At 35.6% G+C, this 26,197-nt stretch overlaps 3 protein-coding genes across 10 annotated transcripts; 2 read left to right on the top strand and 1 right to left on the bottom strand.

Annotated features, from left to right (window-relative positions):
- Window positions 1-400: 400 nt before the first annotated feature.
- Window positions 401-6,032, top strand: zp3d.2 (zona pellucida glycoprotein 3d tandem duplicate 2). 2 transcript variants are annotated; one of them, XM_019081555.2, is made up of 8 exons: window positions 401-1,037; window positions 2,959-3,025; window positions 3,558-3,661; window positions 3,738-3,912; window positions 4,670-4,781; window positions 4,933-5,021; window positions 5,097-5,170; window positions 5,342-6,032. In XM_019081555.2, exons 1-8 carry the CDS (start codon window positions 404-406, stop codon window positions 5,581-5,583), a joined length of 1,497 nt encoding a protein of 498 aa, XP_018937100.1. In that variant the 5' UTR covers window positions 401-403; the 3' UTR covers window positions 5,584-6,032. The 2 variants fall into 2 exon arrangements, with proteins under 2 accessions (XP_018937100.1, XP_018937099.1); XM_019081554.2 differs by having other exon boundaries at window positions 404-1,048; window positions 2,910-3,025.
- A 5-nt stretch (window positions 6,033-6,037) lies between these two features.
- LOC109059698 (retroviral integration site protein Fli-1 homolog) lies at window positions 6,038-19,267 on the bottom strand. Of its 6 annotated transcripts, XM_042741514.1 has the most exons (11): window positions 18,840-19,001; window positions 18,580-18,693; window positions 12,765-12,970; window positions 12,021-12,190; window positions 9,917-10,120; window positions 9,644-9,718; window positions 8,413-8,481; window positions 8,249-8,311; window positions 8,090-8,137; window positions 7,134-7,217; window positions 6,038-7,000 (listed from the first exon to the last, which is right to left on the bottom strand). In XM_042741514.1, exons 1-11 carry the CDS (start codon window positions 18,984-18,986, stop codon window positions 6,477-6,479), a joined length of 1,704 nt encoding a protein of 567 aa, XP_042597448.1. In that variant the 5' UTR covers window positions 18,987-19,001; the 3' UTR covers window positions 6,038-6,476. The 6 variants fall into 6 exon arrangements, with proteins under 6 accessions (XP_042597448.1, XP_042597453.1, XP_042597451.1 ...); XM_042741519.1 differs by lacking the exons at window positions 18,580-18,693; window positions 18,840-19,001 and adding an exon at window positions 19,088-19,267; XM_042741517.1 differs by lacking the exon at window positions 18,580-18,693 and having other exon boundaries at window positions 18,840-19,002.
- A 1,809-nt stretch (window positions 19,268-21,076) lies between these two features.
- Window positions 21,077-24,213, top strand: LOC109059673 (protein c-ets-2-A-like). 2 transcript variants are annotated; one of them, XM_042741522.1, is made up of 8 exons: window positions 21,077-21,248; window positions 21,490-21,573; window positions 22,259-22,336; window positions 22,445-22,534; window positions 22,637-22,834; window positions 22,995-23,234; window positions 23,344-23,462; window positions 23,624-24,213. In XM_042741522.1, the coding sequence occupies exons 2-8, from the start codon at window positions 21,492-21,494 to the stop codon at window positions 23,897-23,899; spliced, it is 1,083 nt and encodes a 360-aa protein (XP_042597456.1). In that variant the 5' UTR covers window positions 21,077-21,248; window positions 21,490-21,491; the 3' UTR covers window positions 23,900-24,213. The 2 variants fall into 2 exon arrangements, with proteins under 2 accessions (XP_042597456.1, XP_042597455.1); XM_042741521.1 differs by having other exon boundaries at window positions 21,086-21,248; window positions 22,226-22,336.
- The last annotated feature ends 1,984 nt before the right edge of the window (window positions 24,214-26,197 follow it).

Raw genomic sequence — 26,197 nt, 5'->3', positions numbered from 1 at the left:
ATTTAATTTAATTTAATATAATGCATAAATTTAATTTAATTTAATTTAATATAGACAATATATATATATATATATATATATATAAAATGATATACCCAGCAATAGAGCTTGGGAAGCTAAAAACATTATTTCTTGCAAAAGCCACGTTCTTGCACGAATTTACCGAAGGACTAAAAAAGATAGCCTAATCAATGTATTTGATGTATGAATGTTTTTTTTGTTGTTGTTGTTGTTGTTTTTGTTTTGTTTTTTTGATAAAAGATGAAAATTTGTTTCATTGAATTATGTTTTAATATGTTTGTTGTTAACCCAATAAATAAATAAACACTTGTCACCGATTTCCGTCTAACGGAAAAATGCTGAATCTGCTTTGAGACCTGCTCGAAAGAACCGATTCGTGTAAATGAATCAGTCTTCCATTACTAGTGAAACAGGCGACAGGTGCATTAATTACCCATTTCAGCTCTGTTACCAACACTGTTTGATTAAAATAGCGACTAATACCATTTATTTGATGCAGTTTAGAGATATGAAGCGCTATTTCCCAGTAATAATTACTTTACTGGTCTTGTTCTCCACATATGTGTACGCCGTACGATCTGCGTCAAAGCACGCGAGCAATTCTACCTCAGTACTGGACGAAAAATTCGGATTAGATTTCGACGGATCTGCTGTCGAGAGTCTCGACTCGCCATATTTACAACTTCCCGTTTTCCTGCATTCAAGAATACCCATTTTGGACAAAAAGCAGTTCTCTCCGATGCGTGGGACAGGCCGTGAACAACTGCCCGAGGAGACGAAACAAGTCCTCGTGCCGCGCACCGCAGTAACGTTAACGCTACCCGAGGCCTCCCGCCGCCGCGGGCGATCACAAGGAGTAAACGTCGTTTGTCAAATGAAGAAAATGATCGTTAAAGTTCACAAACACATTTTAGGCATCGACGGCCATCATTCAGAGTTAAAACTGGGAACGTGCGACATCAGCAAGACTACAAAACACTACCACGTGTTTATTTACGACATGGACAAGTGTGGAAGTAAGACAAAGGTGTGCTTGGCTAATGTGTTTTTCTTTAGTTTCCTCTTTTTGTCTCCTCTTAAATAACAAAGTGCAGTAAACTGTAATGAAAATGATATTGTAACAAATATCAATCTGCGGTATTAAGCAGCATTAACGCACTGCGTTAAATAATAATAACGATCATTTAGATATGTATACTAAGACAAGAATGTAGCTTATGTCTGTTATCTATTAATTTTTACTTTGTATAATTTCAAACAATACGTTGACAATAAGGCTTTGCAAAAATGTTATAACCTTATAAATATCTTACAGCAAAACAATCATGGGAAAAAAATTGATATAGAGAGATATAGAGAGATAGATAGAGAGAGATAGATATAGATAGATAGAGAGAGATATAGATACAGTACAGACCAAAAGTTTGGAAACATTACTATTTTTAATGTTTTTGAAAGAAGTCTCTTCTGCTCATCAAGCCTGCATTTATTTGATCAAAAATACAGAAAAAACAGTAATATTGTGAAATATTATTACAACTTAAAATAATAGTTTTCTATTTGATTATACTTAAAAAAAAATATGTTTTATTCCTGTGATGCAAAGCTGAATTTTCAGCATCATTACTCCAGCCTTCAGTGTCACATGTAACATCCAGTCTATCACATGATCATTTAGAAATCATTCTAATATTCTGATTTATTATGAGTGTTGGAAACAGTTCTGCTGTCTAATATATTTGATGAATAAAAGGTTAAAAAGAACTGCATTTATTCAATATAAATAAAAAATTATAATAATATATATTCTAATAATATATTTTCTTTACTATCACTTTTTATCAATTTTACACATCCTTGCTGAATAAAAGTATTGATTTTATTTAAAAAAAAAAGAAAGAAAAAAATAATTACTGACCCCAAATTACTGACCAGTAGTGTATATTGTTATTACAAAATATTTATATTTTAAAAACATAGCTTTTTTTTTTTTTTACTTTTTTATTCATCAAAGTATCCTAAAAAAGTATCACATGTTCTGAAAAAATATTAAGCAGCAGAACTGTTTCCAACTTTGATAATGAATCATCATATTAGAATGATTTCTAAAGGATCATGTGATAATGATCCTAAAAATTCAGCTTTGCATCACAGAAATAAATGATAATATAAGTATAATAAATTTAAAAACAATTATTTTAAATTGTAATAATATATCACAATATTAAAATTTTTTCTGTATTTTTGATCAAATAAATGCAGGCTTGATGAGCAGAAGAAATTTCTTTCAAAAACATTAAAAATAGTAATGTTTACAAACTTTTGACCTGTACTGTATGTGTGTATATATATATATATATATATATATATATATATATATATATATATATATATATATATATATATATATATATATATATATATATCTATATATATCTATATATATATATCTATTTATATCTATATATATATATATATCTATTTATATCTATATATATATATCTATTTATATCTATATATATATATATATATATATATATATCTATATCTATAGATATATATATATATATATGAGAGAGAGATAGATAGATAGTAGTCAACATTTGAAGTGGATCAAAACCTTTAATCAAAGTTGTCCTAAAACCAAAACAATACCAGTCTTGTCTTAGGACAACTTTGATTAATTTTTTTGACCCACTTCAATTGTTGACTACTTGATAGATGGATAGGTAGATAAAAAAGAAGAATGGTATGAAACAGACGTCTAAAAATAAAAGGAAGGAGACTTCTGATAGCACTAAGGCTCAAAAAATCATTTTGCTCACTTTTACTTTAGGCTTCACTTGATAAACTTTGCTGTGAAATTATCTTTGTTTTTTTGAATGCAGTTAATAAACAATAGAGTAACATATTCCAACATACTGCGCTACTCTCCAGTGACGGACCTGGGGCCAATCCGCCGTGCCATGCCTTTCTCACTACCTGTTGAGTGTCACTTTAACAGGTAAATCTGTGTCTTTCTATGTACATGTCAATATGTGTTGATTGCACTGCAAAAAAAAAAGGCTTATCTTATTATTTTTGTCTTGTTTCTAGTCAAAATGTCTAAAAATTCTTAAATTACGATGCATTTACTAGATAAGCAAAATAACATAAGATATTTAGTCGTTCCAAGGGGGTGGGGGAACTAAATTTAAGTGCATTTTGCTTAAAACAAGTAAAATGATCTGTCAGTGGGGTAAGTAAAATATTCTAAAAGCGAGTATTTTACTTACCCCACTGGCAGACTGAACTTAATTTAGATTTTTTTTCCCTCCCTGGAAACAAGACTAAGTATCTAATGCCATTTTGCTTATCTAGTAAATACATCTTTATAAAAGTTTTTATATAAATTTTACTAGAAACAAGACAAAAATACTAAGTAAGAAGTGTATGTGAATGTGTTCCACTTGCGGTACCTTTTTGTGTCAATTTTGTCTGCCTGTTAATCACTGATTTACTTTAATCATCTAACCCCCCCTTTTTTTTTTCTTCAGATATCATTACTCATACAAAATTGGTTACATGCCACAAGTCAGATATCAGAACTACTTCAAACCCCTGAGAACTGTGGACAGTGTTGTACTCACACCCCGTGATGGTAAACAAGGTTTGACTAATAAGATGAGTACTCCATGCTATATCAGTCAATGAATCATCACCATCCGGTCTTTTAGAGCTGTGGAGACGGTTATCGCCCACCGAAGAGTATACCATTGGTCACCCCATGTACTTCCAGGCAGACGGACCCCCTCTTGCTGAGGACGAGAGGCTGTTTGTGGATTCCTGTTATGTGACTATCAGGAGTTCTCATTTGTCCATGCCAAGATTTACAGTCATTGAAAACCACGGGTAACACTTTGTATATTTAGCCCTTATCGTGCCTGCTGTGTCATTTTTGAGAAGCAAATTTCTAAAGCCTTCAAATTATCAACATAATGAAAATCTACTAACATGCCTTCTGTTGTGTAATTTAGCAAGTAAAATGCCTTATAGTATAATTGTAGACTGTTTAATTTTACACCACTTAATCATTATTCTATTGCATTGCATTATATGTTTTACTCCCGCAATATAAACTACAAAGCTTAATTATATACCAAAGCACTGAAATATCATCTTAAGACCTGTTATTGGAGATATAATCTTGCGTAGCCAGACCTTTGTGGGAGTGACGTCTGAGGCTAAGATTATTGGCGATATATATAGTAGTCAGCATTTGAAGTGTATCAAAAAAGTTGTCCTATGACAAGAATGGGTATTGGTTTGGTTTTAGGACAACTTTGAAAGGTTTTGATCCACTTCAAATGTTGACTAGTCTAGATTGACAACTGATATTCATTTGTATTATGTAGGTAGTCTGCTATACTGTTACAAAGATTTTATTGACTTAAATTACAAGCTATCAAAATTTTATTTTACTTTTTGGCCATATAAATAACAGCAGCTGCACCAAAATTGCATATCTTTGAATAAAAGTGATGTTTTTTCCTCCAAGTATGAGCTGCATATTTTCCTATATTTTACTATATGAGCCGGGGGGGGGGGGGAGTACTTTTCTATGTATTATTTCATGCCATGCTTTACATGTATGCTCTTTTTATTTCAGGTGCATGACTGATAGCAAGAGCAGTAGGTGGTCCAAATTCATCCAAAGTGGACAAAGAAATGTTGTGCGTTTCTCCTTGGATGCATTTCTGTTTCATGGGATGTTGGGAAAGGTGAAATAATGAGCTGTAATGGCATGCTGATGTCATGAAATTTCAGCAAAATGTTGCTTTTTCCAATGAGAGGGTCAGGCTCATGATTTTTGATGAAAGATTTCCTTATCAGTTGAGTCAATTTGAGGTTGCCTGTTCATTTTATTCTCAGCATCTTTACATGCATTGTGAAATATCCGTCGGAAGTTTCAAACCAACATCAAGTGCAAAGTCCTGCACTTACAACCAGTCAACAACACGGTATATTGAATTTTGGTTGTACTGTGAGTGCTATTTTCAGAACTGAACTAGTACTAATTTAGATAATTTCTTCAGGTGGGAAGAGTTATACAGGTCAGATGATGCATGCCTCTGCTGCGACTCCACATGTCTGTCTTCTGACCTTTCTGGTAAGAAATGCCAAGTGATTTTAGGGAATATATATCTTTTCATAGTACTGCATTGAGAGTAAATGCAATAATGCTTGTTAAGCTGTCAGGAAAGTCTTGCCACATCATGGAGGTTTTATAAGATTTTAGTGAACCTGTACGTCAAGCCCTATTTTATGAATACATTTACAGTGTCCAGTAAGGTCATCACCAGTGAGCCCTGGATCATGGAGTCTGATTTGGAAATGGCCGAGAAAGAGCAAACATCTCCATTCATGACAGAAGAGGTGGGAACAGGCTTTGTTGATGTAATAACCACACAGACAGCTGAGATTGGACCTCGTCATTTTGTGCCAGACCTGTCTGTGGTGGAGGAAGCTGACAAATTTGTGGAGCCACGTAGAATATTTGAGGAGGTATTTGGATTGGACTAAAAAAAAAAAGGATTAAATAAAGACATTTATGATTTATAGTTTTCAGTTAAATTGAATTTGATTTGTTAATAAATACATGATGCACACTTTCAAAATTAGCTTTTTCCCCTTTACTTTTAGCTTTTTGTAGTGTTTTTTTTATTTATTTTTATTTTTATTTTTTTTTGATAACGTATCACTAATATGGTGTGAGTCTGTGTGAGAATTGTGCCTTGGGAATTGCTAGTGTAAATAGATAACAAAGCTCCCAAAAACTACACTACAGTGCAAAACACAATGGTTTTTAGTAGTGAAAAAAGCTTCTTTAGATGTTCTTTTATGTTCTCCAAACTAAGAAGAAAATGGTTGAGCACAAACATTTTGAAAGGGATATTCTTTGTAATGAATAGATTGTTGGTAATGTCTATTTTTTTAAAAAGAAGGAAAATAAAGGACAATAAAATTCACAGATGCATTAAGTGAGCTACGTGTTTTATTGGTTTGAAATATAATGTTACACTTGGGAGTGAAGTTATTTGATAAAAAAAAAAAAGACTGTACAAAGCACATGCTTACAAACGAATATTACATTTTAAAACCGAGGTGAGTATGCATGCTTTTGGGGAATGTCAGAGCAGTCTTTTCAGTGCCTTATATGAAACATGCAAGGCTTATTTACAATTTAGCCCAGAAGATGTACAGCTTTTTGATGTGTGCATTTTATATATATATATATATATATATATATATATATATATATATACACACAGATATATCTGTACAAAAAATGCAGTGAGATGGAGAACTGTTTGGAATTGCTACAAAGTATTTGCATTGGATGAGGATTCCTGAAAAGTTGCTGTTTTGTAATACTGTGTCTCATATGAAATCCAGGGCTTTATAATTAGACTGTTTTAGTAATAAGAGTTCAAATGAGAGTGAGTGCTGGGATGTCGTGGCATGGGTGAGCTGGGATACACAACTCCTGTTGCGGAGTTCCAGTAGGTGGTTGGAGGCCCAAAGAAATTCCCCGTGGAAACGGGCATAGGGGTTGAATGAGTGCCCATGAAGTTCATTTTTGGCTGGTGGCTGTGGTAGCCTTGCACATATGGCACTTCGGCCTGGTATTTGAGCACACTCCCGTCTGGAGGATGGTTTTGGTGGGCTTGGGAGATGCCCTGGAAATCGAATTTGTATGCATAGCGTTTGCCGTGCACCTTGGTCATGATGTTCTTGTCATAGTAGTAGCGGAGGGCCCGGCTGAGCTTGTCATAGTTCATGTTAGGCTTGCTCTTTCGCTCGCCCCAGCGCTTGGCTACCTCGTCTGGGTCGGTCATCTTGAATTCTCCATTAGTGCCCTCCCAGGTGATAATGGCAGCATTGTTGCTGTCAGACAGCAGCTCCAACAAGAACTGCCACAACTGGATCTGACCAGAGCCTGTGTGAAAATAGTGTCAGAGATTTTTAGCAGCGGATAGAAGGGCTTTTTAGGGCAAGTTGTTTTCTTCAAATGTGACCTTTTTAATTTATGTTGTACACAGAAACAGAATGTGGGTCGGTCAGACACCTACCCACAGTCCTGTCAGTGCTGGTGACGGGCAGGTTGTTAGAATTGTGTTTGGTCGGTCGGATCTTGGTGTGGAATGGTTTCGTTTCTGTGTAAAGAAGGTCGGGCAAACATCATACTAATAGTCATACTAATCATAATGTACTTGGTTTGTCAGAATTTTTTTTTTTTTTTTTTTAACTACCTTTCAAATCTTAATATTTAAAAATGTAAACTAAAGTTTGGGGTCAGTAAGATCTTTTTATGTTTTTAAAAAGTTTCTTATGCACACCAAGGCTGTATTTGTTTGTTCAAAAATACAATAAAAACAGTAACATTTTTAAATGTTACTATTTAAAATATTGGTTTTCTATTGAAATACATCTTAAAATAGAATTTTATTTCTGTGATTGCATAGCTGTATTTTCAGCAGCCATTACTCCAGTCTTCAGTGTTATATGATCCTTCAGAAATGGATGATTTGCTGTTATATTTAATATTATAATAATAATAATATGATTTTTTTTTTTGTTTTTTGATTATTTTATATATTGTGGAAACTGTGCAGCAATAGATTTCTTCTTTTCCTAAATGTAAAAAGTCACTTTTGGTCTTTTAATGTCTTTGCTGAATAAAATTACTAATTTCTTAAAAAAAAAGTAACTGACCCCAAACTTTTTAATGATAAATGTGTATACATGTCATTTAAATTATTAAAAAAATTAATTGTAATAAAAATATAATTTTATTTTGTTTTTAGGAATGTTTAATTTGTCCAGATTATATTAACAGGAATTCAGTTATCATATAACTGATATAACTGAACACATATATGGTCTAATTTCATTTATTATTCAGTTATAAAAGGGCAAAACGTTGTGCCCAGTCTGTGCATCCAGAGATTACATACCCTAAAAAGGCCACATTTGTTGTTAATTTGACAATGATGCTTATACAGTTTTTTGATTAGTCACTTCTTACCTGGATTTGCAAGACGGCTGCTGATGGGACCTAATGCTTGGTAGGGGTCTGCAAAGATGGAAATGTACAATACTGATTAGATATTTTGAGGTGTAGTTTAACAAAAAGATAACTAAAAGCAGTTTCATAGAGTATTAAATTAAAGGTGCACTTGTTGACCTTGTGGAAGTCTTGGTGGAGGCTCTGTAATTCTGGTGTTGTGCTGATGTTCGATTGGAGAACCTGTGATTTTAAAGAGGTGAGTTTTTTTTTCCCTTTTTAAATATTTCATATTTTTGCAATGTAATTGTGACATTATGATGTTTTTGTGAACGCAGAGCAACCTTTTGGGACAGCTGGTAAGGCGCTTGAGGACCAACTATTCCTTCTGCCGATCTCCTCAAAGCTGTTTTCTGTGCCGAGGCAAAGACAGATACGAGCAGTTAACAAAAGGGAGATTTTACAGGAAAGGATGGCTTTATAGAGTAAGGAGAAGCGCAGCCGCAGAAGGAAGGAAGCCCTGCATTAAAGATCCCTAAGGAGAAACGCAGGGCAGAACAAAGCCAGCAGCAAAACTGTAAGAAGGCCTGAAGATGGCACACAATACCTCAGGGCGATTGTCCTTTTGTTCTAATGATTCTCTTTACCACAGAATAGTCAATTGTATCCTAACCTGAGCTCTACATCCCTTACTTCCTGTCCTGATGCAGCTGTTTCCTGTCTGAATGTGCAACGATTCAAAAACCTCGTAACACTTGGGGCGAAATTCATTGAAGAAACTAACTACAGTCCTCATAGGATCTCTCTAGACTCTATCTCAGCCATTGGCATTATATCAGTACAATAACTTATTGGAGTATGTTTTATAAAAAATATATATATATATATAAATATATATATTCTTTTTTTTTTTTATTTAATGGGAGATTTAAAGGGATAGTTTACCCAAAAAAAATTAATTCTGTTATTTACTCACCCTCAAGTTGTTTCAAACCTGTATGAGGTTCTTCCCTTTGTTGAATACAAAAGTTATATTAAAGAATGTTGGTAACCAAACAGTTGCCGGTAGCCATTGACTTCCATTGTATTCTTCCATTCTACAGAAGTTAATGGCTACTGGCAACTGTTTGGTTATCAACATTCTTAAAAATATCTTTTGTTTTCAACAGAAGGAAGAAACTCATACAGGTTTGAAACAACTTGAGGGTGAGTAAATGACAGAATTAATTTTATTAATTTTAATATATTCTTTCAGGGTGAACTACCCCTTTAAGAATTTTTGTTCAGATAAAAATAACCATGTGACTTATCATAGGGCGGAAACCACATTATGATGCAATACGTGTTTAGTAAATTTGCATTGATAAAAAATGTATAAGAATAATATTATTAGGCACAAAATTGCAGGAATAACTTTAGGATCATTACAGTTACAAGAAACATCTCATTTTGGGGCACTAATATAAAATGTGGTGTACATTCGGACAGAGGATGCAAATTCAGCTCATCATATATATATATATATATATATGACTAAATATTATCTTAAAAATAGAAGTAAAATGTTTGACTTACCAGCTTTAACCTGTAGTCTAGGCTGTGGTTGTTGTGTGTTGGTAGGGGTTGCAGGGTAGGAAAAAGTGGGGCTACCTGAGTAAACAATAGCAAAGAAAACAAGCCCTCTTAATTTACTGTATTTATAGGCACAAACTTTTCCACAATGTACTAACAATGCATTTAGAAATTGAAATGATTAAAGTCACTTTAAGTTTTTTCCTGATGTTTTCTTGACCAAATTAACAATTAGTAATGGATTATTCATATGGAATTACAGGCAAAGTTCCTTACTCTCCCGGAGGTAGTTTAGATGGGAGAGCAGGATGTCTGTATTGTATGCAGTAGTGAGACGCATCATGTCCTCTTTGGTCATTTTGCAGAGCGCTTTTCCATCCAGAGTATGGAAGAGGGACACGTCCACATCAGAAAGGCCGTATTCCTTTATTGCCCACTCTACCCACTGCCGCACATGGTCTTGTGTCCATACTTCTGGGTCTAAAACAGGACAGAAGCAAGAATAAAATGAGGAACAAGTGCTTGAGCTGTGACAGTACTTCTCAGAGTTCAAACATGAGGTAAAAAAGTCAGTGCACTCTCTGTTACTGCTCTTAATCTTAGTTAGATGTACTTTTTGTACTTTAGAAAGGATTTTGGGTCAGGGGGTCATGGTTTGGCTGATATATATAGATCTAGATATATTATCAGGGGCTTTTTTTTTCAGAGGAGGCAAGGGAGGCAGTCTCTCCTCAAAATATTTGATGGACAAAATTTGTAGTAAAAAAAAAAAAAAATTGTTTCTCTCGCCCCCCCTGCTCCCACTGACTTTTAACAAACCCCTCTAAGCATGCGGATATACATCCGTAATAAAACACATATGTAATAAAAACATATAAAGAAGGCCTTTTATACACGCACATAAAACCTGTAAAAGCCCTTCATGTTTTTATTTTTTTATTTTGTATGCGTGTGTTTTCATTCATTCACATTTATTTGATATTTGAATATGTAAGTGTGTGTGTGTGTATATATAAAATAATTTCTTAACCATTGCCCGGTTTATTTTTAGAGGATTATTCGCTGCCTTTTTGACGTCGCTACTCGGCTGCCATTGAGATTAATGGGAATGCTATCGGAAATGCTTCTCCACATATTTTGGACCTCCTTTTATAAGCCATCATACTCTCTTATTTGTCCTTGAAATTTGACGCCATATCCGAGAATTATGAGCATTATAATTGTTTGGTCTGGGTGACTCATGAGGAGGTATCCCATACACTCACTGTCGCACAATGCATGGAGCGACTCCACCGCTCTGCCCTTTTAATAATGTTACGACGACCTTCAAAACGCCTCACTGAAGATAACTTAACTTCCTAATTGGTTTGGGAGTAAAGAGTGATTATCTCTGTTGGGATCTGTGCAGTCACTTGTAGTTTAGTCTGTTGGGTTACTGGGATCTACCAGAAGGAAACACATTAGTGCTTTTTCTTTCTTTTACAATGCTTGTATTTCAAACTAGCCTTTTTTACCACAAAGCACAAGTTCCTAAGTGATGCAAGAGCCTGTGGCCACTGCATAATTACCACATATCTTTGTTTAGACATCTATACATCCTCTAGTTTTAGAAATTGGTCAACTCCAGACTAAATCTGTCAGGTGCTTAAATGCTTCCTTTTTACAAAATTCATTACAGTCAACAAGTGTTAAGTATCATCTATATACTGTTGTGTATTTATTAATATTTTGAATTGGCTTTTAATTTTATATTTTTAGTTTAAGTACTTTAATTTAGTTGCAAAGACAAAAGTTTAATCTTTTAATGTTTTAGTCTTAAAAACAGTCAACATGAAATCAAAATGTATCAAAAATGATACATAACACACATTCCTTGTCCTTGTCTTAAGAAGCTGCATGATATTTCAAAATACATTTTAAAATGTATTTCTTACCTCTGATGGCAAAGCCATTATTTCAGTCTTTAGTGTCACATGATCTTTCAGAAATCATTCTAATACACTGATTTGTTGCTCAAGAAAATGAAACCATTATGAATACTGAAACTTCTTGTTGAAACTAAGTTGTCCTGCTTATTTTTTGTGAGAACTGTGAAATGTGATCACACTTTTTTTTCAGGACTCTGAATAGAAACAAGAAAATAATTTTAAATAGTAAATACATTTATAATATAACAAAAGATTTGTCACTTTTGATTAAATGAATGCATCTGTGCTGAATAAACGGAGTAATTTCTCAGTGTGTTACATATATCTCATTACAAAAGTAAAAAGGTTTGTGAATGCATTTTCTTAAGTTAATACAAAAAATATACAATCACTCTCTACTTTTCTGTATAAATGACAGTGAAACACTTGATGACTTTTACAATAGATCTCACCCGCTGGTACAATGACCCTCTTCTCCTCTGTGGCGCTGCTGGGTGGGGTGGTAGTCTGCGGGCTGCTCCGTGGCTCTGGGTAAGAGGCCTGGTAGGCCAACGGTCCCCCATCACTGTTACTCATGTGTCGGGTCCTTTTAGTCACACTGCAGTCCACTGGGGACTCACGGCTATGACATGCATGAGAGAAAATAAGAAAAGGAGGGCTAAAATGTTCTGGTTCTTAATGCTCACCGTTATGATATTGAAAGAATAGTATAACTCAATTCAGATGCTTCCTGGAAATGCATTTGTTTGATCAGTGATACTGAATGGCACTGGTTTCTTACATGTAATGCAACATGGTGAGTTGCAAATAAGATGTTATTTCACAATACTTGTCACGTATGACCTGTATGGACTAATTTATGGTGCTTTTCTTATTGGTGCTTAATAGCTGTTGTCACTGCTATTATTGTGTGGAAAAGAGCAGCTTGGACATTCTGGGAAACTTCTCCGTTTGTGTTCCACAGAAGAAAGAAAGCCATATGGATTTGGAATGACATGAAGGTAAGTAAATTATGCCAGAATTTATTTCTTAATGTGAAGAATAGAAACTTAGAACCTTTTTACAGTATAAAGAACCTTTTGTGCATTGAAACATTACTTTATGGAACCATAAATACCAGTAAAGAACCTTTATTTTTTTTTAAGAGTGTATAAATGGAGACTTGGATCTTCTGACATTAAGGTTTGTTGTCCCACCTGTTTCCGTTGATGTGTTCTGCTCTCTTCGCAGGGTTCTGTGTGGCCGATTCGGTCCAGTCTGGCTCAGTGGGTTCTACGCTCTCTTCAGAACCCTGTCTGAACACTGCAGGCGGCGTGATCTCTCCCTTCATGTGCATGGCCTGGGGACCACTGAAGGGCGACTCGAATATGGACTGGTTTTCACTCACCACCGATAGAGCTTCCTGTGAAGTATACAACACACTGGTTATGTAAACAAAACACTTAAAGTCCTTGATTTAGGTGAACAACAAACCATAGCGTAAGAATAGACATAACACTTAATCATTTAGTCAGTAGTTCCAGAACAGGGATATTACGGGTTTCCGCTATTATCGCTATGCCATGACTTTCTAATCAGCAACTGATGTCAAAAGAATTGATTTGGGGCACAAACTTAAGGTTTATCTGGACAATAAAAAAAAACTCTAGGGAGGAACTACACTCTTAAAAATAAAGGTTCTTTAGGGTATTAAAATGTTCTTCACATTAAGAAAATATAGTTCTTTTAAGAACAGTTCAGTAAAAGATTCTTTGTAGATCCAAAGATGGTTCTTCTATGGCATCACTGCGAAAACCCCATTTTGGAACCTTTATTTTTAAGAGTGTAGAGTTAATAGAAATTAAATCTAATGAATCAAAAGCTATATTAGCTAGAGTCCAAAACCTTATGAAACTATAAAATTAGCACTAAAATTACTTATGCTCTCTTATTGTTCAGCTACATGGGGTATTAATTTTGAAACTGAAAAAAAAGTTTATCGGAATAGTTTAGGGCGTTTTTTTTTCCAACTTCCAGGTAGATGTGACTTGGCACAAGAGTCAAATTAGAAATTGAGACATCATCTATGCATTTTCTTCCTGTGTTTAGTGGTGGTAGTCTGCTCTCGAGCACTCTGGTCTAGGTGTGTCCTTTTAAAACTTCAAAAAGATGTTTTAAACATTCAAATGTATGTAAGTGTTTGTGCATGAATAAATGTTTGTGTTATAGCTGAATTCAGGGAGCTTGTTTAGAGGGCTTTAGTATTGTCTTTAGAGCTGAAATACGTCAGCACTGAGCTTTTTCGGTGGCTCACAGGAAATCTGGCCCCCATGTGCAGTGAAACCTTTTGGCATGGGGCATGAGATAGGAAACAGAGGAGTGGTAGAAATATGGGTCATTTAAAGCTGAAAAACAAATTTGTTCTGAATGCTGTTGAGGGTCACCAAACAGGGAGGAGGCAGCATTGTAGGGTGCATTCACCTGACCTGAAGTCTTGCGCATTTGTAACAAGAATCTGTTTCGGTCTTTCATATTATTAATTGACTGGCATTTACTGATAAAATTGCTTTTTGATGATAAAAGTTCAAAGGATTTTATATCATGGATATTTCAGATCAAGACTACCAGAAAAGAATGTTCTCTTATGGCCCAAACAAAAACCAACTACTTTGGGTTTTGTTGTCCATTCAGAATAAAGAATGCCTGAATTTAAATTGAACTAGCAGATTTATTATGAATGTAAGGAAGTAGAATTACAGTGACGTGAAATTCAAAGAAATTCATGTGACTAATTTTTAACTGGAAAAGCTAAGCCATGTCAGACTTGATGATGAATGTTGGCATCTTTGTATTAAAGTTGATAAAGCTTTGCAGTTTTATAGGGCTTGCGAATGGATCGATTTGTTGTTGCAATCTGAATTGCCAAACCCGAGTGACAAGTCAATATTACTGGTTTCTCTTAAAATATCGTACATTTTTGCCAGTAATAATTCAATGCCATAAATCTTAATCATTTGTAGTTCTCCTGAACTAGCTGTGAATAGCACTAGCTATCTCTCACACTATAATAAAGGCCATGAAAAGTCGTGCTCTAGTAGAGAAGTGAAAGCGAGCTTAAAACAAGGCCAAGCTGAGAACTCAAACCATTTTCATAGCCTAGTCTGTGTGCATTTGCAAGCGTCAGTCTTGTGTACACACATACAACAGTAAAGTGCAATCCACAGCCTTAACTTGTGGCACAGGTGAGGCTGAACTTGATGCTGCTCTGTGTAGGAGAGATGACATGCACTTAGATTGCAATGCATTTTCCAACACCATTTGAACACTCACTTATTTAAAACAATTCTTTTGGATCAGTGTACAAAAAGCAAATGTGCCAGTTGGATAAATGATGTATTCTGCATCTTCTCGTTTACAGCAAGCTAAACTGCAGCCAGCCAACAGTTAATATTTTATTCTGCAGTTAAAATTATTATGCACCTATGCACCTTTTAAACCACAACCCCACACACATAGTACTGCTCTCTCTCCTCCAAAGTGATGAACATAAACATACTCTACCCTGGCCACAACTGACTTCCTGTTCGATGAGTTTCATATCGGTCTCTGTTGCTTGAGAAACCAAACGCAATATTTTAGCAAACACAAACTGCATGCTGTGTGCAAAATGTCAGAGTCGAGGTCAGTGAGATTAATGTGCATCTCACATCAAAAACATCACACAGAGATGCACATAAACACAGTCTTGCTATTGTTGTGCCGTCCTTGGCGCCGCTGGGTGCCTGTGACATGCAAGCAGTGTTTTCAAGTCAATTGCAACAGACCTCCATTTGGTCTTGTGAAAGAAATTCTCAGAACTTGTGGTAGAGCAACGCTGCACAGAAAAAAACCTTGGTGCTTTTAGGTTTCAGAGGTTTTGCACAAAAACTAATCACACAGTATATCACCCTCAAAGGGCGGAGTTCACTGCAAACTTATTCTGTGATAATCCAACAGATTTATTAGATTACCACTAGTAAATCTAGAAATAAGACTAAATGTTTTAAAGGTGTACAGGTTTGAATCTGATGCATGCTAGTACAGGAAGCACTGAAAAGCAATGTGGTAAATCTTTGGTAATGAAATCAGGTTATGAAATGTCCCTTTGCTTATTATCATAATGGGACATTGGGTAATATGGGACACATAGTCTGATCTCTGTATTTCTTTCTCTATCACAATTGGCTTTATCATATTCTAGTTGGTTTGCTGCTGTAAAGTCTAATTTGTTGGTCTGAAGTATTAGAGTGAAAATCACAGTAAAATGCAGAATTCAGACATGCAAAAAATACTGTTGCTGCATAAATACTGTGCACTGTATACTATAGCCATGCTTGCCAATGATTTAATTTATTTATTTTCATCATTTTAAATATAATGAATAGGGCCTAATTGTGCAATTCCTTAACTACATTAACTCAGTATTATTATCCATAAATTATTTTATAAAATGTGTAATTTGGGCTATTTGCCATATAAACCTATTAAATAACTATATAAAAATTAAGGCACATTATTAGGGAAGACAGGGTTATTATAATTGTACATTTAGCACTAAATTATTATTAAAAAAATAACTTGCAGAAATAGGTTTCAAATATCAATTAATACATATGGAAACTTTTTTTTTTAAGACTGACAAATGATGCCACCTCTGACAATTTATGAAAAGAGTGTCAATGTAAAATAAGAAAAAATAATTTGTGAAGGTGGACAAATATATAGTTCTCCTATTATATGATCGAAATGACTACTAAGAGAAAAAAATTGTACAAAAATGTCCTGTTTGGTTGGTTTTAAAACCACCATTTTTATATTTTCTGTTTGTTTCTTCCTCTAATGTTCTTTTTCTCATTTAACAGTATATGCAAACTGACCCCACAACCTGGGGATGGTGAACACAACTTCAGTCATGAACGAAAGTTAGAAAATATTTTTACATTAATGTCTTGTAGTGTCTGTTTTTAACAAAACCACCACACACACGCACACACACGGTTGAGTGATTCTACTGCTTGTTTCGCCAGAGATAATCAAGAAAGAATGAAAATGTGCCAACCAACCCCGGTCTCACTGATCACTGAGATAATGTGCAATTTTTCGTACTGTTTGTAGCTCACTGAGTCTGATAAAACAGCAGTCACTGCATTCTAAGAAACAAAATAGCCCTACAGCTTTGATACTTTGAAATTCGTTTAATTACTCGTATATTGCTAAATTATTCGTTACTTCCAGAATTTGCAAATATAATAAAAAATAAATTGCATATGATACAGTGCCTGTATAAATGAATCTACTATAATTAAATCAATATTATTATTTTAATATAAATGGTAATAACACAAGTAATAATAATGTCAATTACTACATTTTTATATTTATACCGTAATCAGGCTACTTTCTAATGTCATGTAATAATGTTAATATTAAAGACAGCCTTAATTAAAAGCTTTAACGCACAAGACTTCGCTAATGAATCATATTCGAGCTAGAACTTTCACAGTTATGATGTTAGTCATGTTCAGTTTGCGAGAGTGAAGGAAAGCAGAAGTTGACGTTAAGGCATGCTGATTTTGCAAAGAGAGACGCAGCTGCGCTCTGAGCTGCAAAAACACTTTGTGGTTTTCACAAGTTTTAATCAGCAACATCTTGCAAGTGGAGATGGTGGCGCTTCTCTGAGGAGAACCTGCATTAACAGGACGCCGCAACACGTTCGAATTCGCTTCAGTTTGTTGTCCGGCTAATTTAATTGAAAATGTAGAACAATGCATTGGCATCGAATATTCGTCTATCGAATCAGTTTTGTTTTGTCAGTCTTTGTTGCCTTTTTTTTCGAGGAGGGACTGCGGAAGTGTGTGCGGAAAGTCTTGAGGTTTGAGACAGGAAGCCTGCTCAGCTCTGATAACGACACCTGACAAGCGCCCAGCACTTTGCTATAAATTATTCCTTAAAGAACTAAATCAGGCATGGAACAACTACAAACACGAAACACAGGAATGCAACAGGCTACCCATCTGCTCTAGTTTACAGAGGGGGATGTATAGGGATCATTGCGTGAAAGGACAAGATGAACCAACAGTTTTTGCAGAATTAACAATAAAAACAACCCCAATGCGTCACATTCAAAGCTGTTAACCAAATAAAAAAATGAACATAGTGAGTAATTAGAAAAGGCCTATAGCATATTTGAGAAATATTATTTTTACACGTTGAAGACCATGCCTATTTAAAAGATAAAGTCGTTATTTCAAAATATGGATACACTTTATTTTAAGGTGTCCTTGTTACACATTTGGATAATACTAGACTATTTTGTCCTTACTATAATATGGTTAGGATTAGGAGTTACTTGCATGTAATTATGCATAATTTATTGTTATTATAGCTAATAGTAAGTACATGTAACGTGCAACAAGGACACCTTAAAATAAAGTGTTAGCTAAAATATTTATGTAAATAAAACAAACATAAGACAACAACAGTAAGCAGTTGACGACAGTAGCCCATTTATTATCGAAATGAATTTCAGCACGCAGATAATGACTGGGATTTTAGCGGTTACAATCATTTTATGATTAGCCCCCTGTGTTTGTATGGGTTTTGTTTTGAATGAATGTAGCTGCAGTTTTAGCTCCCTAAATTAATCGAGGTTCTAGAATAACTAATTAACCTACCACTCGCTTAGTTAATCTTGAAAATAATAATCAACATTATGTAGCTTTACTGGAATTTTTTCAGCACGAATAAAAAACTTAGCCACAATGTATTAATAATATTAACGGTTGCTTGCCACCATTTTCTGCCATGACATGTTACCATCTAAATAAAACTGAAACTCACTCAGCATATGCCTTTTATCACAGTTGAGATGCATTAATATAGCCTATTAGTTCTCGCAAAGTGCCATGTCAGATTTAACCAGTCGAAAGTAAACAAAACAAAAAAATACTAGACGTTTTCGTTTTGTGATTTTTAAAGTCTCCACATGTATACCTTGTTGTTGGCGCCATAAAGCCACCTGCCTCGAGAGCGCCCCGCCATAATTGTGCCATATGTGAAATTCTGTGCATTGTTTTCCAGTTTGCATTTGCGTGCGTTTTCGTCGTTCTTAAGATGGTAAGTAGAAAGTAGGTTAGTTACATGTCCTTAGCTTACTTAACTTGGATGGATCATTAAATATGCCATTTTTGCATCCTAGAACGTAACTGTTAAAAAAAAAATTAAAACAAATGGAATAACAAATTTGTGCATACCCTCTCTCGCGCGCAGTGGACACCATTTCGTTTTTTATCTGAGTCTAAATGTTGTAGTGGTTTCTTGTTATTAAAGAGCCGACATTCAACCACGAACGGGAAGGAAGAGGAAATTTTGTACAAGAAGGAAAGAGTGGGGACCTGCATCACCGCCTTGCCTCTCTCACCAGTAGTCGCGCTAACCGTGTGGGTGTTGCGCACTCGCTACTCATTTTCAGAACAGACAATAAACCAGATCAAACGCCTACCTTAATAGTACAGTCCATTGCAGATTTCTGTGGAGTTCATGAAGAAAATACTTTGGTAAACTTAAGCTATGTAAACCCAGTTACTTTGATAACCCAGCTGAAACGCATCGACTTGTGTGCACAGGCGCATTTAGTCATCGGCGCAAACCATACTATTTTCGCTTAGACCATAACCGGATGGCAACGGTTTTTTTTTTTTTTTTTTTTGAGCTCTCCTTTCTAAAATTGGGAAGTGAAGTCACACAAAAGCATCTAGCTCTGTTCCTTATTGGTGAACTCTCATTGCACTAACTCCTCGGAATATCTGTTAAGCCAAATCCTCGTGTTTAAAATTATCTGATTAAAATTAGATTTTGCATTCAGTTACGAAGTAATTTAACTAATTTATTAAAATCTGACTTCTTTCCATTTAAGAACAATATAGAACAATTTTAAATTTTTTCTTTATTAGCCTTGAAAATCTATCTGCAACCTTGATTTGTAAGCTACGTGTGAACATTTGACCTAAATCTTTGTTTTTAACCACTTAGGCTATTGCACCTATATATATATATATATTGAACCTTTTCATTGCTTTTTGATTAGCATTTAAGACTAAGAACATAACAGGCATTAATGCATACCTTTTGTTATTTACCTTGATTACAGATAGACATTTTACCTGATCTTCAAACATACAAAATTAAAAAAAATATATATATGCAGGAAATCGCGCCTTAAATTAGAATTCTCAAACCACAAGCTCGTGAAACACCATATCAGTATCCTAAATCAACAGCTGCATAAAAGCTCTTCAGAACTCTCGGAACTGAAGAGAATCCGTTGCGTTATGCACGTATAGTGTTGTGCACCATGCGTCCTTAATTAAGAATAAAAGCAGATGGTTCATAGATTGTCCAGTCGGTAAACATTACTTAATAGTTTAATCATTAAACTCAATTAGGCCTATTATGAAAAAAATGTTTTAGTAACACGAAGAGATGTTAGTGTTTAAATGTTTTTATACTATAAAAATCTAAGTATTTTTAACATCTCTTCATGTTGAATTTGGAGACAGGGCGTGCGCATGTGAAGGTGCCATGGGAATTTGACACTTATTGTATCCTCTTCATCAATCACGACTCAAGCCTTGCACGATTTAGCAACTTTTCCAGATGTATTTTTTCTGCGCGCCGGAGGAAAATGGCCTGAGGTGTTTGTTTATACAAGACTGTTGGGTTGGTCTTATCTGTCCAAAGCACTCACGCCGTGATTTCAGACCTCCTCGACTAGGAATTTTACAGGCCATTGTTCTCTTGAATGGCTTTTAAAGATACGAACTCCTCATTAAAGTCGAAGTTTTGCTGGTACTGATTGACCTTATTTCTAAATTCTAGTTAGAACATTTCTCCCTCTCGTCACTTTATAAGAACGCATTCAGATAGGTAAGTGATATAGACCCCAACAAATTAGCATTAACTGTTTTACTGCAAGGCCTATAGGTGTAGTCATTTTATGAATGTATTTTTTTTCAGAAATTGACTTAATGCAGTTCAGATGTAGCCTATAGTTTATATTATACGTATTTCGTTTCGTTCTAAAAAAAAAAAAATGTAAAAATCAGTCAACCGTTCTAAAAAAGAATTTTCCACTTTACCTATGCTTTTGCGCAATAGAAACGTTCCATATATTAAAGGTTCTTTATGGAACGTTCGAATAACATTTATTTTTTGAAAGTAGGCTAAACAGTAGGCCCAGTTGAACGGACTGTAATTAACAAAAACTCGAAAGATTCACAGACCTATCGTCTTTCTAGATTAAGCCTTTTCGGCTTACATCGAATCAAAACATTTAGGTCAAACGGTCTCGTGTTCGAGAAAACAAAAAAAAAGAAATCTGAAGGGACATGTCTGTCAAACCTGTAGTGATTGTTTTTTCTACTCCCCATGGACACCTTTTCTATGAATGGAAGGGCAACAAATCTGTGGTCGTGACTCCTGTCTGACGTCACGAGGAGTAAAAGGAGGGAACCGCAGTCACGACGCATTCCTTCACGGGACGCGCGGACACACCCCATCGCGCACGGCCTCTTTATAACGGTCCTGAGTCGAGCAGGAACAGTCAACAGAGCTGAAAGGCAGAGATTGAAGCTGTAGCAAAAGGACTCTGTGAGAACTTTAAGGTAAGATTTTCTATTCAATACGATTTTAATGTCATTTGCGATCTGAGATTGTGTTTGAATCACTGGCTGCTATTGAAAATAATGGACTGTTTTACACACACGGATATGTTTAATAAATTATAGACGGGGTGTGAGAATTAGACTGTCTTTAATGGAACAAATAGGCTGACAAAAAACTAACCCAATGAAAATAATATTTTATATTAGGGTAATTATCTAAATTATGCTGTTTTTCCTTCAGATATGGAAATGTATCAAGCTGGATTTTACACAGAAGACTTCCGAACTCAGGAGGTTCCTGGTGGATTTGACTTCAGCTCATATGGTAAAATCTTATTTCAACACGTTTTTCTCCAAACAGAAATCTTCAGTTATCTCTCACTCTCTGTATATAAAGTCTACAGTTGCAATTATCACATTCAGTTTGCCCTCAAGGGAAAAATCAGTCAGATTTTGTGGGATTTAGTATTTCTCCAGCTTTGTTTCCTGAATGTCCGTGCAAAACATTTCCGTTGTCCTTGAGCTGCAAAGCCAGCATTGCAACAGCCCTGTCAAAACCATAAAAATCAGACCTTGACATCTTGTTTGTGTGCACTAATTCAAAGCTCATCAGGAAAAGGGGATGTCAGGCTATGCATGCTCTGAGATTTAGGAATGTCCAAACCAGGGATGTTGAAAAAAAGGGGTGGTCTGGTTAAAGATACACCCGTTTTTTTTTTTTTTCTGCTCCTTCCCTCTCTTCCTAATCCTTTCCTCCAGACTTCCTCCTCAAACAGATTTAGCACCCCCTCTCCTACACCCTTCTTCATCACTCTGTCACGGCCCCTTTACTAGTGTTTCCTTTCATTTCCAGCACCGTTCAGACTAGGTGTAGAAAACTTTACGGGAGGTCACATCCATTGATCTATTGTTCATTCTAGAATACACAGTTTCTTCTGGTTCTCATTCATTTGACATCTTTGATAATGTACCTCCAGACTGCAGTGGTGAAGACCTGTCCTTTTTATTAGACAGCAAAGGACCTCCCCAACAACAGTATCCAGAAACATATTCAGAGCCCCAGAAGGAGCATTCGCACAGTTCTAAAGGTAAACATCTCATGATGTACATATTCCTATCCATTATATTAAATCACAATGCAGACAAGTACTTTAATTATTACAAACATTTTTTGTGTTTTTTTTTTTAATGAATAGGTCATACTGTTGCAGTCAACTCCACTGACGCTGGGCTCTTTAATCTGGACTCCTTTCCTGAGTTTAGCTGTTGGGCATCCTATACTAATAGTGAGTGTCAAATGACACTGATGTCATGATTTTTTACCTTCTTAAAATGTTAGAAATCCTTTTTTAAGTGACGTGGCCTCATATGATGCAATTTCTCCAAAGTTCCAGAAGGAATGGTAGCAGACAGGCAGCAGGTTGCCTTTCAGGAAACAAATCAAACCTACCAGAACCTCGTTCCTCTATGCACTCCAGCACAAAGCAGTCCATTCAGCCCAGGGATGGACACCAGCGGCCATTACCAACCTGGGAAAGGTCCAAATCACAGAGGAGCATCCGGCACCGTCAATCTGGACCATCTGGGTAGGCATTTTGTTAGAGACACATAGGCTTGTGAATAAATATGAATGCAATATATATATATAAAAAAAAATATATATATATATATTTTAATTGTATAAATTATTCTTTATTTTTTAATTTTTAAATATTGTTAATATGAACTCATGTCTGTCTTGTGTAGGTGATACTGAGAGAACATATGTCTTGTATGAGGCAGAGCAGCAGAGCAGGCCTTCATATTGGTCTGATTATCCCTCACCCAGTTACTGCACTTCCATGCTTGGACAGCCAGCATCCTCTTCATCACCTCCACTTACGAAATCCTCTGAGCAGTTCTGTCCCCGTGTGGCCAAAAGGCGTAACGCACCATCTCAAAGATCAGACAGAGAGGGGGAAATGACACCCATGTCTGCCTATCCAGGTGAGGCATTGTTACAGGAGCTCTTAAAGGATAAATATTTATCATAACAGAGAGTGAGAATCATTTGTTCTTGTCGAGATATATAATTCAGTATTGTTTTTGCCCATAGGATCCGGACCCATCCAGCTTTGGCAGTTTCTTCTAGAACTTCTGTTGGATTCTGCTTGCCACACTTTCATTAGCTGGACTGGAGATGGCTGGGAGTTTAAAATGTCTGATCCTGCAGAGGTAAGATTCATAGTTCAACTAAAACACACAAAAACATACAAACTTTTAAGCAAAAGGGTTTTTGTTATCTTTACATCTGGCATTTTCACATTCTTTCGGTTGTTCTGAAGTGGTCTTACTGGTTTGTTTCAGTTACTTACCATTTCCCTTGTATCCTCCAGGTGGCAAAGCGGTGGGGCCAGTGTAAGAACAAGCCAAAGATGAACTATGAGAAGTTGAGTCGTGGCCTGCGCTACTACTACCACAAAAACATAATTCACAAAACGGCGGGGAAGCGTTACGTCTACCGCTTTGTTTGTGATGTGCAGGGAATGCTTGGAAAAACAGCACACGAGGTCTTTGCAAGTCTAAACATCTCACCATCAAACGGCGCATCTCCACAGTCTGTAGTAAACACATCCAGATCAGAGGAAACCACAGAGTCCTGGGCACATTAGAGAAGAATGTTTTCAAATGCCCCTAATTATCTAAATGAACTGTAAAACATCAGAAGTCATGCCCTGAAAATAGTAAGGACAGAGAAAAGACTGAAGTTCCATTCAAAGATATGTACTTTAAGCTGATTTTGACCAATGGATCTGAAATCAGCCATCAAACGCAGTTAAGTGCCTTTAGAAAACATTGTTAGCTACCTCTTTTGAAACTGAAACACTAATCTTGTAAATGTTTTTTTTTTACATGAACTGATGTTTTGACATCAGATTGTGCATTCTTGTAAATAAATTGTTACGGTATACACCTTTTTACAATATGTTGTTACTTGGTTTCAATTTTATTTATACACTGTTATTACAGACGAGTTGAATGTTTAAAAGTTTGCTACCCTGAGATTCAACGAAAACTATATGGATTGTGAGATTCTAAAAGACGTAAGTCACCTACAGATGGTTGTGTACATGAGTATTTGTGGTTATCGACTTGTTCATTGCTCAGCAAAAAGGAAACAAACATGCAAACATGCTTAGATCAGGTCCTGTATTTATCAAGCCTCTGAGAATTACTCTCAAGAACGCTGCTAAGAACTGACTTGAGTGTAAATAAGTTCTTAGCTTAAAGCTGCATTTAAAAGTTAGAAATCAAGCATCTCAATCATAATTTAAGCAAAGTGTAGGACCAGGGCCTTGCACAGGGGGGGGTGGCCCTGTGGCTAGAGCCACTGCCTCTTTACGCTAATCGGCTGAGGTGCCCCTCTCACCACCCCCCACCCTCACCTGAGCTAAAAGCGTTCTGTTACCGCGCCGCTAAAGATCTGCTGAATTCGCTGCAGCTCTCTGAAGTAGAGACCACAGTTCCCGAAGCTCGTTCATTAATAGGTAGATGCATTACAATCCATATTACAGTCAGTGGATGATTCGCTGAATTAGTCATTTGGTTGTTTGTTTTTGTATTTCTGTCGGTAAAGTGATAAAAAAAAAAGTGATTACATCAAAATATCCACCTTCTTAGAATTAGAATGTCTAATAAAATTATTATACCCGATACGATCTAACATAACACAAAATCCATTGTTGTTGGCACACTTGAAGAGCGAAGGGAGGCTGCCAAAGGCAGTTCATCATTGCAAACATGAATCCAAAGCTCCAGCAAGCCAGCAAGTAAATCCTCATATAGAATATTTAGCAGTTTGTCGCACTTTAATTCTTGTAATTAAGTATATTTCACATTATAAACACTTGACTTGATACAAGTAATCTATAACATATCATATTTTATTAAAACCATATTAATAGTAGGGTGAATTGCCCGAAAGTGGCACACTGCCTAATGTGGGACACCTGAGGTCTAGTGTTTGTAGCTCCCCCATAAATACATGAATGCCAGTGAAACTATGGGTTAGCCCAGTGTTTCCCAATCCTGGTCCTGGAGAACCCCCAACACTGCACGTTTTTGGTGTCTCTCTTATCTGACAGGCACATTTGAGTCTGCACTACTGAGCTGATGAGTTGAATCAGGTGTGTTTGAATCGGGAGACATCTAAATTGTGCAGTGTTGGGGGTTCTCCAGGACCAGGATTGGGAACCACTGGGTTAGCAAAAGCTGTGGTATCATGTCATCAAAATCACATGACCTCTCAGATGTCCAGTCATATTTGAGGGCAGAGCAATCATCAGACAGGAAGCACATTGTTTGAAGACCACCCAAAAGTCAGTGACAAAGAGTTTGTACGAACTTGATATTAAAGAGTATAAATTAATTTTAAACAAGACAGTCTTGTTACTTGTTGGTCTAATGTGCTTGTAAAATGGTTGTCTATCATAATATAGTATAACTTTGTATGTATAAACTATATATTTTATATTTTTATCAAATTTCCTAGTGTCCCACTTTAGGAAATGTGGTTTCGAAAAGTAGGACATTACTTCAGTCAGTCAAAAATATATGTGTTATTGTTATTGTGTGTGTGTGTGTGTGTGTGTGTGTGTGTGGTGATGCATTGAGGTTTATGAAGAGTGTGTGGCTTGTCTTGTTGTGAGTCGTTGTTTCATTAATTTCTCCCTTGCATTAATTCTTTTGTGCCGTTTTCTTAAATTGTGGTTTCATTTTTTTGATTACTGTATTGTAACTCAATTTGAGTAAATTTCCCTTTTTCTTTATTGATTTTCTTGCGTTCTAGTATTTTGTATCAATTCATTTGGAATATTTTTCCTTATTTTCCACTGTTTCTTACATTAGTAGTTTTGCTTTCTTTCAGTAATTCACTATTTGTTTCGTATACTTCAGTTTCTTTTGTTGGG

Source organism: Cyprinus carpio, chromosome B16 (genome assembly GCF_018340385.1).
Source record: "Cyprinus carpio isolate SPL01 chromosome B16, ASM1834038v1, whole genome shotgun sequence".
NCBI lineage: Eukaryota > Metazoa > Chordata > Actinopteri > Cypriniformes > Cyprinidae > Cyprinus > Cyprinus carpio.
Note: the sequence above shows the minus strand (reverse complement) of the source record. Positions and strands in the feature narration are given on the sequence as shown.

Excerpts from the sequence above, each read along its gene's own strand:
- LOC109059673 (XM_042741521.1), top strand. The coding sequence starts at position 21,492 with ATGGAAATGTATCAAGCTGGATTTTACACAGAAGACTTCCGAACTCAG. Across the intron at positions 21,574-22,225 it reads ATTTGACTTCAGCTCATATG|ACTGCAGTGGTGAAGACCTG; the intron begins GTAAAATCTTAT and ends ATGTACCTCCAG. Across the intron at positions 23,235-23,343 it reads ACCCATGTCTGCCTATCCAG|GATCCGGACCCATCCAGCTT; the intron begins GTGAGGCATTGT and ends TTTTGCCCATAG.
- LOC109059698 (XM_042741514.1), bottom strand. The coding sequence starts at position 18,986 with ATGCAGGTCCCCACTCTTTCCTTCTTGTACAAAATTTCCTCTTCCTTC. Across the intron at positions 8,482-9,643 it reads TAGACTACAGGTTAAAGCTG|AAAACAGCTTTGAGGAGATC; the intron begins GTAAGTCAAACA and ends GCCTCGGCACAG. Across the intron at positions 7,218-8,089 it reads CAGCCGTCTTGCAAATCCAG|AAACGAAACCATTCCACACC; the intron begins GTAAGAAGTGAC and ends TTCTTTACACAG.
- zp3d.2 (XM_019081554.2), top strand. The coding sequence starts at position 404 with ATGAATCAGTCTTCCATTACTAGTGAAACAGGCGACAGGTGCATTAAT. Across the intron at positions 3,662-3,737 it reads TGTACTCACACCCCGTGATG|AGCTGTGGAGACGGTTATCG; the intron begins GTAAACAAGGTT and ends CCGGTCTTTTAG. Across the intron at positions 5,022-5,096 it reads TACAACCAGTCAACAACACG|GTGGGAAGAGTTATACAGGT; the intron begins GTATATTGAATT and ends TAATTTCTTCAG.